The following is a 17,911-nucleotide window of genomic DNA, read 5'->3' on the forward strand; positions in this document are numbered from 1 at the left end:
GTATGAAAAAAAAGCATTCCCAGTGAAAATCATAGTAACAACTACTTTGTTCAAATTTATGACAGTTGTACTGTAAAAACAAAAATTCTGTAGTCCTAAAATAAATATGTTTATTACATACCTATTCAATCTTACTATAGTGATAAAGACATTTTCAAACCGTGTAATAAATTTATTTTGTATTGCACATGTGCAATCTGGACTGGAACTTTTAAATGGGGAATTCCCTTTAAATTTTTACTGCAGTTAGCGCCTGCAAGGCACTGAGAAATTATCATGCATTGGTCTAACAAACAATACTATTGGATGTTTTGACGCTTACAAACCAATGACCGTGTCCGTACAAAATATGACGTCATCATGATTTGACACACACACACACACAACGTATGTAGTTTAAAGAGTGCGTTTATGGCCGTCTGTTTTTTATGTTAAATTTATAACAAAATATCATTTTAATGCAGTTCACAATAGATTTTGTACCAGGATAAAGGCAACTTTTGTTTTTGAAAACGAAGTAACTCGTTTATTATCCTCTATGTATTAACACGGTTAATAATGGTACGCAAGGTCTCAGGTAATATGTTGCTGATGTTGCGTCAACAAGACCTGTATATATGAGCGTAATGTTTTCAAGATTTAGTTAAAATGTGCGACGTCAAACTAATGTGTGCTATTCGAGATGATATCATATTACGGATGGCGGTGACTTCAGTACTGGATTAACTAAAAATTGAATTAAAATTTTATTTTAGAAGTGTAGGATAAATAGAATTCGCTACTCGTGTTTTTTAATATGTAAAATATCAACCATGTCTAGTTAATCGGTATTTGTCGAGGCTCAACAAATACCGATTAACATAGGCTCGGTTGATATTTTACATATTAAAACACTCGTGACGAATCCTAGATTTCGCGAGATGAAATAACATAAGTTTAAATAACAGTCTTTCTTGGGTACCTATTCCACACTACACTGATCTAACAAACTGACAAATAGAATTTGAAGGTGTTATAATTTTTAATATTTTCACAATATAATTGAACACACTTTGTACAATCAATTTGAAATGCATAACAAACAAATATATTGAATCATATATACAATGATAAAAATTGATTATGGTTCTGTTGTCACTAAAAATAACAATAAAAACTAATAAAAGTACTCTGTTTAGTACTAGTATAAAATGGACGGATTTCCATGAAGTGAATGTTAAAAATAAAGCATGATAACTAATTCAAAATGGATATTCTATGACACCGAACTGACTGAAATCGGATCTTGATATCTGCCGGATTGGTGTTCTCTGTTAGTAGCCTAGATCAGGCCTGGTGCTTATAAAACTTTTTAGTCTAGACTCGAGACTCTAATATACTCCGAGACAGTAACGTCATAGCAATGCCATACAAATTGCATGTGTGTGACGTTATTTGAGATTGAGTTTTATAAGCACGGGCCCTGACCACATTTGTCTCGAGTCAACTTTTTATCATCAACTAATTGCAAATACATCAAGCTGCTGACAGATTTATGCAAGCAGTGGTTTGATTAGTCAAATGAAAGGTCGTCTAACAATGAGCAATATTGTTTTCAGTCAGCACTTTGTAACACAAAGCAGTCGTAAATATTTTTATATTATGTGTTGAGGTACAGCAGTTGTAGGAAAATTTAGTTCCATACCCCAAAACATAAGTAGTATTAACGTAAGGCACGTTTAAAAAAACCAGCACTAGAGTACATTGAATTATTAATTATGGGTTACCTAATGTCAAACATCTGGTCATTTAAGAGGAAAGCCCCTACATTTTTCCATTAGTAGAAAGGGATCTTTTATATTACACCATCCAACAAACAGGATAGCACATTCCATGGCCTTTGATATACCAGTTATGGTGCAATGGCTGGAACAAGAACACACTTAACATTAGAGAAACATGACTAACTCAAACTTTTTATCTGCTTTTGAAAAAAAAGAGGATTCCCTTCTTGTCATCAATTAACTGCATGGTAAATGCTTAAAACACGTACTGATAACAAACTGAGTGGGATATAGCTCAGATGTAGAGCACTCCACTGAAGGGTAATGGGTTCAAGAATAGATCACCCTTAGTGCACTTAGGTTTTTCCCATCCCGACTAGTGCTTTGTGACTTGTACATCAAAGGCTGTGGTTCGTCATTACAAAGTGTATATAAAATATCCCTTACTTCTTTTTGGAAGGAGTAGCCCGTGTGTTGGCAGGTTTCATATATATATATATATATATATCTGTCTGTCTGTTTCTATCCATATGTCTGTCTCTCTCTCTCATTTTACACCTTTGTACTGCTACAACTTTCAAACTATTTTGAGTTGCAAGCCCTAGATCTAGCAACAGAAACCATCTCAGTGGTGTGGACAGATCCAAATGCAATTGCATGAAAAAATGCATTTTTATTTCAATTTTTTTTTCAAAACATAGGAAATGGACGGATTTCTGTCTCTATCGATTATCACATTCTGATTCAATAATAACAATGGACGGATTATGTATTTCAGAACCCTACGAAAATGCATGGATTTATATATGATGTACACCTCGGCCATTAATTATTTTTCAACCATCATGAATGGAGATGCATCTACAACATCTATCCATATTTGTGACACTGATAACATTATTCTCATGACCTGCACACTCAGATGAACAAGACTAGTTTTATCGGTTTCTGTTTTTACATTTCTCATGCCACATAATGCGTATACATGTACAGACTGCAAGGACTGATCACCTCATTATGCTCTGTGCGAATACATTGAATTATATGAAAATATTAAATTCATAATGTACTTCAACAATACAAAATGGTTCACTACACAACTTTTCACTATGGTATATTTTCTCACATGTCTTAAGTCATGGAGGATTTTATCCAAGGAAATGACCAATAACTCTATACAGACTGAGTCAACTCAAAAGCTGACAGTTTTTTTCAGTGTCAGTTTATTTTACTTGTAAAGCATAGTGGATGAAGTATGTGACTTAATGCAAAAAGAGTGATCAAAGGGATACAGATGAGTATTAAGATTTAAACAAATACTGGACAGGATTTAAAAAATTGTTAATATTTCAAAAAATATACAGAAAAATGGAATCTACAAAATACCGAAAGGATTGAATGCATGTTTAGAAGTCATAAGGCATAATAAAAGGAATATTAAAGTAAAGAAGCATTCTGAGAGTACTGCAAAAGCAATACGTGTCCCCTACTTAGTCAACTTTTATTAGCTCCTTAAGTTCAAGGGCCATAACTCTGTCAAAAGTGAGTAAATTACCATGAAACTCAAACTTGATCTGTAACAGTACATGATAAAGCTATAAATAAAATTTCAGCTCACTATCTGGAGGAAATTTTTCCAGAAACTGTGTTGGACAGATGGCTGGACAGAAGGATGGATATGAAACCTATAATCTCCTCCAGTTGGACCGGTAAGGAATTAATAAGGCACAAAAAATAATGGTACTGTAACATTATAATACATATAGCATTGCAACTTGTGGGTAACATATTGTAAGAATGATTTGAACTGTTCAGCCAAATATATGATTTCTATACATTTAGTGGCTAAACTTGGACTTGGGACTTAGAATGTAGACTCCTCTTAAAACAACTGCATGCAGTTCAAGTCCTGGACCTGTGCTTATAAAACATTTAAAAGTCTAAACCTCAAAACCATGAATGACGTCACATGCATACAATTTGTATGGCATTGTGAGAACGTTAAGGTGTCAGATTCTGATATATTAGGCTTAAATCTAAGACTCTAAAAGTTTTACAAGCACAGACTGATCAGCTTATAACTGATTATACAAGCAATTCAATGTACAAAACACAAAGAAGCTATGCATATGTACAATAATTCTATAAACACTTGCAAGATATTACAATATAACAAATGATAAGACAGCAGTGGAAGATTTTCTCTGCAATAAGGAAAAACAATCTACAATTAGGAATTGTAATGTGTGCATGTCAAATATAAATATATGACCAAAGTGTATATTATTGCATTATTAATTTGAAGTTTAATAAACGTCTACTGGGAAGCATTTTTAACACCAGAACCACTAGATTACTGAATGTTTTATATTAACAAAAATTTAACAAGCTTATATTTCGCAAACTGTCATTCTAGATACAAACTGAATTATGCTAGTGATTGTACCCTAAGAATTGCTTCACATTTATTAATATAGATTTATGAATGGGGCATCTTTTAGTTTATGTCTATACATAAAAACAAGTGGATAAAAATTACAAACAATAATGTTAAATTAATAAATATCTTAAAAATTAATAACACTTCTACAAACCATCAACTATAATGGGGTGCCAATAACTTAAAAAATCAACAGATACAAAAATGTATAGGTTCAGCAAATAAGAAATTACCACAAAATTGCGAAGTCAACACAAAAAAAATAATGTCTTGGTTATCACAAAATGCGTATAAACAGCATGGAGAGAAGGTTGTGTAATGCTTCAATGGGTATTTGGTAATGGTAAAATTAAAATCTATATGAAACAATTTTGGCAAGACCACATTTTAAAAAATAGATACCAAATGTGAAGTCATTAATGGATATCTAATAATACTGAACAAGGCATTCATGTTTAACTGTCTTAGTGATTGTTAGAAACGTGCTACTCGCAGAACAAGCAACACGAAAACATGTTTAAGTGTATTTTACACTCATGGAAACAAATAGCAAAATATACGTCTGTTTAATGATATCACCGCATACTGTTAATCACTCACTGGCTATTAGATGCCACATATAATTGAGACACCCAGTCTAAGAGTGAAACAAGAAATAAACGGGGGGAAAAAGAGAAGAAGAAAAACAGAAGGTAATGCTTCGAATCAGATGAAGAACTGCTATTTGTAAAGTTACATTTAGCAAGTTATATTAAATATAACTCTGTAAACATACAGATGAAGACTGTCTATTGCGAATATTACTTCTTATATCACATCCAACTTGGATCTGAAATTGAAAACAAAATAAAGTCAGATTGTCTTTAAAGTACGAGCTAGTTTTGAATAATGTTTTCTGAACTGAACAATCGTTGATAGCAAGAGCTAATTAAACTCTGTTTGCGATAAAGAAAGCAGCGTTAACATCCACAAATGGCCACATACAATATAGTTGTACCGAAATGGACCAACAGAAGATTTAGTTTTTCATAAATAATCAATCTTATTATCATGGTAATAATCTACAGAATTATTTCACCAAGTTCAATTTTGTCAAATAATGCAGATTTCCTGATGTGACAAATAAGTATATTTTTGATGCACTGGTACTCACAATCTGTCCTGCACACTTGTCAGCTGTTCTGGCAGAGGAGCGGGTTTGTAGTCTGCTGTAAACCGGTCTAGCCAGGACATGTCTCCAAGAGTTTTCTCCTCCTGACGTTCTTTCAGCTTTCTCTGTTTCTGCTCCTGCATTTGCTTTTCTGAAAACAAAAATCAACGAATCATGAATCTTATGCAGATAAGATCTAAACATATAAACAACAATTTTATATCTTGTGTAAAATATATTAAAATTGTCTTAAAACTTATTTTTAAATCCCAACATTACATTAAAAAAACACACAAAACTTCACAAAGCTGCAGTATTTTGATTTCCAATTATGTTAAAAGCAGATTTTATGTTCTGGAATGTAAACACTGATGTTTTACTTGACCTGTTAAAGGCCACGTTATTATAAATTTACACAGAATCTAAGTGTCTAAATATATTAAATAAACAGAATAAATATAGGAAATCTAGATAGATTACATAATTTTACATGCAAATAATTATTGTAAACTAACTGCGAGTGTGTTCTGTATTGTGATTGGTTAATTACATTCTTTTTCCAAGATCAAATATACAATAACACCCGGAAAGCTAATAACGTCATTAGAAAATGACGTCATTAGCAATTGGAACAGGCGAAGTTGACGATTCAAGGGCCTACAGTTAGATTGTAACCAGTTATTTTTTCAAGAAATGCCAAATATACAGTTAGTTCTGTAGAAAAACGATTCAGTTTACAATGGACATAATCATATGGAGTTTTTAGATTTGCAGGTGTTATTGTCTATTTGATGCCCGCAAATGTTTCATTTTTGACCTCAGGCTTACGCCTTCGGTCAAAATTGACATTTGCAGGATCAAATAGACAATAACACCCGCAAATCTAAAAACTCCATATGGTTATCTCCTAAAGGAAATATACCCACCAAGCTCAGCCATCCATTCTTTCTTTGAATCACGACTTTTTTGTGGTTTTACATCATACATGTCCTGTACAAAAAAACAACAATAAAACATAATATTTTAAAAAACCAAAATATTTATTCATACTGACATTCCAAAAAAATATTTAGTATGATTTACATATACTAACTAGTCTCGTGACATCTGTAATTTCATACGATTGCTGACTTCTGATGAAATATAAATAATATTTGATAAAAAACATGAAATATTCTCTATTTAATCAAACATCATTTTACATCATGAGGAAATATTTGCCTGAATTTGTCAGTAACTGTGCATATGCATATATATATTAATATCACAAACCTTGAAGGCATTTTATAACTGTCATGAAACATGCAGTTTATTTTTAAGTGAAAACTAGTGAAAAAAAGGTAACGTCTTAAGATATACACCTGAATCAATGCATTCTCTTGCACGGGTCGACCCATAAAGTCATACTTTGTGGCTGAAGCAGAGTCCTCTGGTTTAACAAGCTGGGCATGTCTTGCACCACCCCCTGGTTTGCCCCACGGGTCATATGTGTCTGCTTTCTCACTCTCAGCCGGCCGACTTCTAGGCTCAACTACAGCTCTCCGGGGCAACGGAGCACTGGTGCCATTTGTTGCTGGTAAGCTATGTTCCGTGTAGAAGGGACCGTTTAACGTGCTTGTGTTTTGATACGTTCTGTGCTGGCTAAATGGGTCTGATGCTCCTTGCTGTTCACCTGTATATCATTAAAAAAAAATTGTTTTGTTTAACAACACCACTAGAGCACATAGCTTTATTAATCATCGGCTATTGAATGTCAAACATTTGGTAATTTTGACATATAGTGTTAGAGAGGAAACCTGCTACAATTTTCAATTAGCAGCACCGGATCTTTTATATGCACAATTACACATACAAAATAGCACATACCATGGCCTTTGGTATACCAGTCACACTGGTTGGAATGAGAAATAGCCTAATGAGCCCACTGACAAGGATCGATCCCAGACCCACTGCAAATCAGGTGAGTGCTTTACTTCTACATTTAAAAAATATATCTCTTTAGCACATACACATAACTTTTAATGAATCTCTATCCAAAGCTTGAAGGAAAAAATGTGCTGGTATATTTGCTTTTAGTTCTATAGATTATATATGAACTACCAGTAATTCTTTAGTCTAATACCTGGTACATTCATTTTACAGACCATGAGTCCAATGATGTTCGATAAAAAAAAAAAACCCCACCATTTATGCAGGTACACATTAACTGAAATTAATAGTCAAAAACAAAAAGTTAATCTCATTGAAACAATTTAAATTATTAATGATTTGGTACAATTTGATGAATATGCAAAACAAGGAATGTTATGCTTAGCCAAAATCAGTTTGTCTTAGACAAGAAACAGAATAAAATTCATTAACTGATTTGTTTAGAATGAACTTAAAGAGTATTTTTACATGCCCCTATACCACTAAGGTTTCAGGCATTTTAGAATGAGCCTTTCAGTGAATATATTTTGAAATGCATTTGCTAAATTTAACTTCAATTCATATTTGGCAAATGACAGCTTAAATCCCATGGAAGATATACGTGTCACCAATAGAAGTGAAGGTAACTATTGTGGTGGAAAAATACAAGTACAATGATACCAACATTGCAATAGCGGCATGTGTGACTTGTGATACAAGACATATCTCAATATATGGGTCACAATACAAAACATATTGCAGGCCCATAGGAATGATATCTCAAGTATGTGTAAGTGGGTTTGACGGCGCACATTTTTATCTTTATTTATGTAGAATAGAACAAAAAGTGGGTGGATGAGACCTGAGTCCTCTCCAGTTCCTATGAACCTGTTGTGATATTTTTCTATTGTTTTGTAAATCATCTGAATTTGCATGCCATTAATGTTACATGTAGTTTGTTTGGATGAGTAATGAAAAAGTAATACCTGGTCTTACATTTAAGTAAATTTTGCAAAACAACCCATTTTCTTTACAATGTAATGATGGCAATAAGTATGTAGACACTTTGCATCATTAGAAATATTTACCTCTTTCTCTTGCCCATTGCAATCTCTTCCTTTCTCCAACAGTCATGTGATTTTTATGCACCAAGGGGGGTAAGTCTATTCCTGAATTTGTTTCAGTAGTTCCGTTGATGTCTGTGTGGTCACGAGATCCCAAAGATACATCTTTCTTTATATCATGAGTACCATTGCTACAAAAGAAACATCCACATCCATTTGATAAAAATACTTTAGTATTATACAAATGTCATGTATTTATTTATTCTTTAATTACAATACTAAGTCTAGTATTAATTCTAAGCATTTGTAAAAAAAACCCACCATCTACCGGGTATGTTGGAAGACACTGATAAAATTATGCTTCAATAACTTTTACAACAAAGAAAATTGTTAAACATATACTATCTACACTTCAGAAGAGTCATTTTATTAATTGCATACTATTATCAGGATTTTTCACCTATGTTTTTAGAATGCGATAATCGCCATCATTCCCCACCATTCCCAAGGGCGAAGTCATTTTTATTCACAATTTTGGATTAAAAAATTCCCTGTCTGAATGTAAAATATTCCTTTTGTTTATTATTATATACAGATATATTTTCAAATCTATACGTAACACTTGACAAACACCCAAACCATTTCATAATGCAAAATAGATATTATAATATTAATTTGAATAAAAACAAGTATACGTCATTGAATACTATTACTCTTTTAGATTCTAACTTCGTAATAAGATGTTTTTGAAATAAAACTGAAAATTCTCTCTTTTTTTTGTAAAATGATGCTAAAATTCCCAAAGTTAATAGCCATGGGTGTCAAGTCAAATTTTAGAAATAAAACCCTGATTACATGCTTAACCTTCTGGATACTGCAGGCGAGATATCTCACCCGACATCACAAAAGTCGACATACTGTACACTGTATACATTGCATTCCCCAATTCATATTTCTCGCCGTTTAGCACGACATCAGAAATAATAAGAGAACAGGAAATAGATTAATTAAGAGTATGACAGCTTTAGATTTTTGTTTTTCAATGGAAAATACCATGGTTTTCGGCAAGTATTTTTGCTTGACAACAATGCAGAATGTCATGGTCATTCTAAGGAATTGATAGCTGATTGTGACAGCTAATTTGATAATGAAAATAATGAAATATTGGGACATGAATCGTGGTTCATTTGCTAAAAAAAACATCTGATAAAAAAAAACTCAGTTATTGGGAATAATGAACATAAATACTGGACATCTGGCCACAAATGCCTATACGTAAATGCAACTTTTTCTATTTTTACCCAATTTTAATCCACATTAACTGATCTAAAATATGCTAAAAATTAGAAAAACACATGAAAATAATACTTACCTATTCATATATAACTTTATTTTATGTATTTATAAAACATTTAAGAGAAAATATGTTGAGTAAAAGTTATACCCATCCACGTGGTTTTTGTCAAAAATTAATATAGTAGTCAGAAGGTTATAGTCCAGGCAATCTAGCTAATTTTTTCACTCAACTTGGAACAAATTGCAACAGAATTTTTTTCACCACAGTGCATTTCTGTGAGGTCCCCAGAACACCATATTAAAAGTCCCAAGAAATCCCTTCAGGGTAAATACGTCTAATTTGCATAAATCCAATATGGCCACCAAATATCAATAATATACCATATCTTTGCTCTCAGGTGACATATTTGAGTGACTTCAAGTTCTAGAATGGGATTATTTGTCTCAAGGATGCATTTGGAGTGCATCTGAATTTGATTGGATGAAAAATTCATTTGCATAAATCCACGATGGCCGACAAATTCAAGTATTATCAAAATCAAAGACAACAGCTTAGAAAATTCCTCAAAGCTGAGCGAACTGGTAACTGGAGATTACACCTCCAAGCCATACACGAAATGTTGCCTTACTTTGCAGCAGCCGGACATACCCTATATGCAAAGTGTGCATACGTATACCTACAGACAATGATCCAACTTCAAGCCTTGCATCCAGATGTCCATCAGAAATTCGATGGAGGATACCACGTGGTGAGGCGTAGTGACAGGTATTGGGCAGGTCTGTCGACAGATCTCATCACTGAACAGGTTTTGATGAGGTGTGTGAAGACTCGCGGTGGCTTGACAAGGGGAAAGGGAATGACAGACACTCAACGATTGGTGTGAGTCCTATCCATGCCAACATGTGCAAGTATCAACGAGGCCATACAAAAGTTCAGCAGTGTTTGATACGAAACCAGTGATCAACATAAGGAGCAGCACAAGGACATGTCAGCAGCTAGACAAGCTAGAGATGTTAGTGACACGCTTGATCTTATCAGCTATCTGAAAGAGAGAGATCCATTTGTTCAGAATGCATCACTGGTTAACATTGCTAATGGTATGGCAGCCCAGGAAGAGGTCAACGTTGAAAGATCAAGAGAGGTTGGAGAACATATTTTAGCATCCATGGTTGGGAAATCTGTGGACAATTTTATCTTCCAGAAAGTTGACCAAGCAGTAACACTTGGTTCGAAAACAGTTGTCAAGATCAAGGGGGAATCTGTGAAAGTAGATCCACAATTGCTATTAAGGAGGTTGATTTTAGTTGGTGAGCACCAGGAAGATCTACCATCATTGTTCAAGTATGAACTCTGTACTCACCCCCCCTGCATTGTTTGAATCGGCCTCCCTTCCACTGCAGGCTAATAAAGCTGTCCTTGCTGATGCTCTATGGATGGTTGTGGAAATCAAAAGGGGTGCAAAGAGAACCTGGTGGAGATATCCAGTATATCATTGATGGTGGTGCTCTACTCCATCGAATACCATGGCCTAGAGGTTCCACATATGACAGTGTGTGTGAACTGTATGTTAGATATGTGACACAGAAATATGGTGCTGCTGCCGCCGCCATTGTCTTCGATGGCTATACAGATGATCCAACAACCAAGGATGCCACACACCTGAGAAGAACAGGGATGTGCACAGGTGTTACAGTGCACTTCACTGGTGGAATGGTTATTCAATCCAAGAAGGACGAATTCTTGAACAATACCACGAACATCCACTATCTCAGCGACAAACTAGAGCGGGCTGGGTGCAGCACAGATCACGCAAAGCATGACGCTGATCTGCCTATTGTCCAAACGGCTGTCGCATCTGCCAGAAGCAAAGACACCATTGTGATTGGGGATGACACAGACTTGCTTGTTCTTCTATTACATCATGCTGTCATGGATGCCCATGAGTTGTTCCTGGCACCAGAGCCCAAGCGAGACTCAAGGAAGAACATGATATGGTGCATAAAGCAATGTAAGGAACGTCTTGGTCCAAATGTTTGTGATCATATACTCTTCATCCACGCAATTCAAGGGTGTGATACAACCTCTCGCTTATTTGGATTAGGAAAGGGTTTATCATTGAAGAAGATCCTGAGTGATGCTCTGTTCTGCCAACAGGCTAAGGTGTTCAGTGCGGCAAGACAAATTGCCAAGGATATCATTGCAGCAGGAGAGAAGGCATTGCTGTCTTTATATGGTGATGCCAATGAGGAAGAACTGAATAGGTTACGATACAAGCGATTTTGTGATAAGGTTGCTAAGAGTACATCTTATGTGGAACCACGGAATCTACCACCAACCTCAGCAGCTGCCAGGTTCTATAGTTTACGTGTATACTATCAGATGATGGAGTGGAAAGGGACAGCTACTGACATGAAGCCAGAAGATTGGGGATGGCACGTGTTAGATGGACGATATCTACCAATTCAGACTGACCAGCCTGCAGGGCCATCAGAACTACTGGATATCATCTGCTGCAGTTGTAAAGAAGACTGTAGTACAAGAAAGTGCACTTGCCGAAAATATGATCTGCCTTGCACTGCTGTGTGCAGAGTATGCCATGGTACATGCTGTACCAACTCGCAGAAACCAGATTTCACTGATGAACTCGATGAACTTGACATGGCTTTTGAGTAGAACAATGTTACACCTAGGCAACATTGGTGAACTATAGCATTAACACATGTACAACATGGAAGGTCAGATAATACATGTAGCCTCTAGAAACTGCCGGGATCATCCAATGGTGTCATCCAATCATATTCAAATGTCCTTCAAATGCATCATTGTGATAAATAACCCCGCCCTAGAACTTTAAATCACTCAAATATGTCGCCTGAGAGCAAATATGGCAAAATACGTGAATTTGTCAGCCATCTCGGATTTATGCAAATGAACTTTTCATCCAATCAAAATCAAATGTCCTCCAAATGTATCCTTGTGACAAATAAACCAGTTGTAGAACTTGAAATCACTCAAATATGTCACCTGAGACCAAATATATGGTATCTTATTGATATTTGGTGGCCATATTGGATTTATGCAAATGAACTTTTCATCCAATCAAATTCAAATGTACTCCAAATGCATCCTTGAAGGAAATAACCCCATTCTAGAACTTTAAAACTCTCAAATATGTCACCTGAGAGCAAAGATATGGTATATTATTGATATTTGGTGGCCATATTGGATTTATGCAAATTAGACGTATTTCCCCTGCAGGGATTTCTTGGGACTTTTAATATGGTGTTCTGGGGACCCCACAGAAATGCATTGTTGTAAAAAAAATTCTGTTGCAATTTGTTCCATTTCAAACCTTACTTTGCCTGGACTATTAATATGGAACATAACTGAAGCACAGCAAAATCAATTGGTTGAGCTCTTCCATGGTGATTAGATTTCCCGTCCTTTCAAATACGAATTTATGGCTAAAATGCGACTATGCTTTTGTAATCCAACTCCTACATATAATTGGGTTTTGACTAGTACACAGTAAAATGCAGGATTGCACGGCAGTTGTTCTATTAAATGAGGGAGCAAAATATTGATTGAAATTATATACACTTATGATTTAATTTATCCATTTAATTGGTCAACTGCTTTACAATCCCGACTTTACAGTTTTATCGATTTTAATTCTTACTCATATGAGTAGCCTTGGCCAAGATACCTGGATTCATTGACTGCATAGTGTTTATCATAGTCAGCGAGAGACAACACATTGCTATCTCCACAGTCTTGATTCAAGCTTTCTTCACCATTCATCGTTCTTGGAGATTTTTTAACATGTATTTCATTGTTCTCATTGTCTGAAAGCATTCAAATACAAATAATACCAGTATGCATGTATGAACTTTACAAAACATAATAATTATATTAACTAACTTGCAAAATTTTAGGCTTTCATTACATACCAACCACTCTCACAAATTTCAATTTCCTCTCAAATAGTTTGAAACAAAATACAGGATACCAATGCCTAATACAAATTTCTATTAAACAAATACTATATTATTAATATTTTAGCAGATGCTCACGAATCATACCTTTAAATCTCTATAGATTTCTAACACTATCATACACATGAACAAATCAATAACATAGCTGAAGATAAATAATGACTACATGGCTTCATAGATTTCATTTTTTATAATGATATAATTGTTAAATTTAATTAATATGACCAGTAAACACATTAAATTTTATTAATCAACCAATACAAGTATCACTGAAATATAGTAAGCATATATTTAAAAAAATGGAGGTACATAAAATATATTTTAACCAAATTGATTCATTGATTGTAATCTCAGGATTCTACATATCTATGCTTCGAGATTCAACATAAAAATCTTTGACTCCATTACCATATAAACAGACTGCAGTTTCAGTACCGATTCATGTTTGAAATATAGTTTTAACAGGGGCCAGTGCATGGTAATACAATATGCACAACAAACAAGTGTTAATCAATGTTATTATAAATTTTGTGTTTGTTTGTTAATGAATCATGCAACATTTCAAGGCTTAAACAATACTAAAACATTCAATAAAAAAACGTAAAACAGAAACAAATCAGATATGTGCAAAACTCAGCATATTAAATTTTATTTACTACATGTACATGTATGGCATAGGTCATGGTTTAATATACATCTGATTAAACCAGTGAAACAGAAATAACCCATAACTGTAATATAGTAATGGTATACATGTACATGTATTTATAGGATATTATTTACCGGCCTCGGTGGCGTCGTGGTTAGGCCATCAGTCTACAGGTTGGTAGGTACTGGGTTCGGATCCCAGTCGAGGCATGAGATTTTTAATCCAGATACCAACTCCAAACCCTGAGTGAGTGCTCCGCAAGGCTCAATGGGTAGATGTAAACCACTTGCACCGACCAGTGATCCATAACTGGTTCAACAAAGTTTGTGGTATCCTGCCTGTGGGAAGCGCAAATAAAAGATCCCTTGCTGCTAATCGGAAAGAGTAGCCCATGTAGTGGCGACAGCGGGTTTCCTCTCACAATCTGTGTGGTCCTTAACCATATGTCTGATGCCATATAACCGTAAATAAAATGTGTTGAGTGCATCGTTAAATAAAACATTTTTTTCTTTCTTTACAGGATATTAAACAAGCTTCCATTTCGTATCATGTTTATGTCCCGAGTGAAATAATTTTCAGTTGTCACAAGCTTTAGCGAGTGACAATGAAAATTATTTCATTTTTACTTTGTAATTACTGAGCATCCATGGTTCCATCAAACTAATGGTCTAATATACAAATAATTCACTTTGTTGCTGATTTACGGTATATCCTAGCTAACCATATGTCTTTCATGCACTAATGGATTTCTTAAAAAAGAACAAAATAAATAAATCTCATCAAAAATCTCCCTTTTATGTGAAGCTTGCAGTAGTGCTGTGCATCAGGCTATATTTTATGACTCAGACTGAACAAATGGACCCTTATTAGAAAGCTTTATTTATAGGCTGTGGAAAAGGGAAAAACAACATCGGTTATTATTTTTTAAAGTACATTTTGAGAAATGCACATTACAATCTCCCCTCACTTTCTCTTGGGTTTTATTCCACATAGATATTAGACACTTTTCTGCCCGTCTACTGGGAGGGAACTATTGAACTTGGCTATCAAGCAATATTCCACTTGCCTATTGTGCAATATTCCACTTGCCTATTGTGCAATATTTCATTTCCCTACTGAGCAATATTCCATTTGCCTACTGAGAAATATTCCACTTGTCTATTGAGCAATATTGTACTTGCCTATTGAGCAATATTCCACTTGCCTATTGAGTAATATTCCTCTTGCCTATTGAGCAATATTACCCTTTCCTATTGAGCAATATTCCTCTTACCTAGTGAGTAATATTCTACTTGCCTACCAAACCTTCTATGTATTAGTAGAAACAAATTAGTTGCAAACTAGGTGAATACCTATAATCAAATGAAGTTCACTATCTGTGCCCGAAGAATTTAGCCTACCAACAGATGCAAGGATAGCATTTAACTGTTCTTGTGTCAACGTCACAGTGTTTGGATTGAGCTTCGACCCCGTCGTCGAGTTGGAGGCCGGCTGGCCCAGACTGTCTCGGTTCTTCTTGATGAAGTTCTCGGGCGACCTGCCGTTTCTAACTGTTGAGTAAGTGGAGACAGGTTCCTCCGGCTGCGGTTTTCTTACCGGGTGTCTCATATCCTTCTTCTTGTAGCCAAACTGAAAATGTTTCTTAAATTATCCAAAAATATTGCCAGAGTTAGACCGACCTGTGAACAAACCTATAAAAGTAGCAGGTTATACTCCGCAAAATGCAGTACATGTGTACATGTCCCCAAATTGTCTTCAGGAACTTTGGTTTAGATCATTGCTTATTTGGCCCAGGTGAAAGTCACCACATGCATGTTTAAGATGTTAAATATTGATAGGATATTATATATTTCATTACAGGTACAGTTAAATTGCCAGGTACATCACTGGAGTAATATTTAGATGCATTAATTTTTACTTTAAGCACCAATGTAAACAGTTGCCTATGATTACCATAAAATACCTGTAATTAACCTCCCAATTAAGCTAACTTACTCTTCCACTACATAATAGTTTTTAGTTTGGAGATAAAGCTTAGCAGTTCCCAAAGATACACGCATATGTTAAATATAAATACCTTTCTGTCATTTGGTTTTGGATTATCTGAAATACAAAATATCAAAATAAACATCTACATTTATTTATTCACTTCCAATAAAAACTTTCTCTTTGGTTTAATATAGTCACACCAAATTTGAAACTGTAATAAAATACTAATTTTTAATCTGTATTTCAAATGTTTTACTCCCTATCAACGATGTTTAACATTAATTCAGCAATGCCTAGTGCTATATAACTGTTTTACTACATCATTTAGAAAAAGGTCTGTGCATATCCTAAATGTAGATGGATGATAACATGCATATGGTTAAATTAAAGGGACTGCCCAAGTTTATAGACATTATAGTTATAAGATATTTCTAACAGACTTTTTGGATACTAAAATTATGTATTAAATAAAATAAAAATGTATTAGAATACTAATGGCTGTATAAATAATGTGTTTGTGGTCGTGTACTAAGTCTGTTTTGTTTAACAACACCATATTGATTAATTAATCATCAGCTAACATTTGGTAATTCTGACACTAGTCATCAGAGGAAACCTGCTACATTTTTCTAATGCAGCAAGGGATCTTTTATATGTGCTTTCTTACAGACAGGAAAGCACATACCACTGCCTTTGACCAGTTGTGGTGTACTGGTTGGAACAAGAAAAAAACAATCAGGTGAATGGATCCACCGAGGTGGTTCGGTCCTGCGACACAAGAACCTCATGCGAGTACTCAACCCACTGAGCTAAATACCGCCCCTTTGGTCATGTACTAATGTTTGTAGCAGTAATTTTTCTTTTTGTTTCATAATATGTTTTGTACAAGATTATTGGAAGGTAAGATCTGGTCTGAGCTACTACAAACATTAGGACGACAACAAAACACCTTGTTTATACAGACACTCATTTTCTAAACAAGAATATATTAAAAAAAAATGTAATTGTCAGGTGCTGATTCAGGCAAGGGCCCAAAGGCCCCCCCCCCCCCCCCCCCCCCCAATCCTATTTTTGGTAAAACAATATATATTACAGAATATGCAATATCCCGTCCAATTGTCAAGGACCTTTAAAATCTATGTTACAAAAACAACAACAGGTTTTGAACCCCCTTTATTAAAAAATCCTGGATCTGTGCCTGATTTTAGTAATTAAAAAGGCTCCATATGTTGTACAAATAATACAATGGCTGCAAACTCGGGATAAACCCTTTAAAATGTAAAATAACACACACATATAATATTACCTTGTTGCCACAGTATGCTTGGTTTACCACGTGTCTTTTCCACCTCAAACCTGACAGCACTACTGTTAAAAACAAATAATAATAACGTATTAGGAACTTTGTGACATTTCATTTTCTAAAAGCTTCCTAAACTTGGTTATCTCCTTTTATAGCAAGATAAAGCAATACTCAGGTCCAGGCTTTTGGACTAGTATGCATATTCAGCGATATTTAATGCACACTATTCCTTAATAATAATTGTAGTTGGTCATTTATCATTCAGTGTTATTATAGTTATGTACTTGTCATAATCTTAGAAAGTTCTAAACTTGGTTTTAAAGGTTAACTTTATGATAACATAGGTTAATAAC

At 34.6% G+C, this 17,911-nt stretch overlaps 1 protein-coding gene across 4 annotated transcripts in view; it reads right to left on the reverse strand.

Moving 5' to 3' along the window:
* Positions 1-1,002: 1,002 nt before the first annotated feature.
* The window catches only part of LOC121367990, a 34,886-nt gene continuing 17,977 nt past the window's right edge, over positions 1,003-17,911 (reverse strand). For 2 of the 4 annotated variants that reach the window (XM_041492473.1, XM_041492470.1), the window contains 9 exons: positions 17,562-17,623; positions 16,344-16,369; positions 15,619-15,895; positions 13,302-13,467; positions 8,350-8,516; positions 6,715-7,025; positions 6,280-6,343; positions 5,357-5,504; positions 1,003-5,032 (listed from right to left, as the gene is read on the reverse strand). In XM_041492473.1, the coding sequence (XP_041348407.1) occupies positions 5,011-5,032; positions 5,357-5,504; positions 6,280-6,343; positions 6,715-7,025; positions 8,350-8,516; positions 13,302-13,467; positions 15,619-15,895; positions 16,344-16,369; positions 17,562-17,623 (1,243 nt within the window). In that variant the 3' untranslated portion in view covers positions 1,003-5,010. The remainder of the gene's footprint in view (positions 5,033-5,356; positions 5,505-6,279; positions 6,344-6,714; positions 7,026-8,349; positions 8,517-13,301; positions 13,468-15,618; positions 15,896-16,343; positions 16,370-17,561; positions 17,624-17,911) is intronic. The other 2 variants (XM_041492472.1, XM_041492471.1) reach the window with 2 other exon arrangements.

Source organism: Gigantopelta aegis, chromosome 3, assembly GCF_016097555.1.
Source record: "Gigantopelta aegis isolate Gae_Host chromosome 3, Gae_host_genome, whole genome shotgun sequence".
NCBI lineage: Eukaryota > Metazoa > Mollusca > Gastropoda > Neomphalida > Peltospiridae > Gigantopelta > Gigantopelta aegis.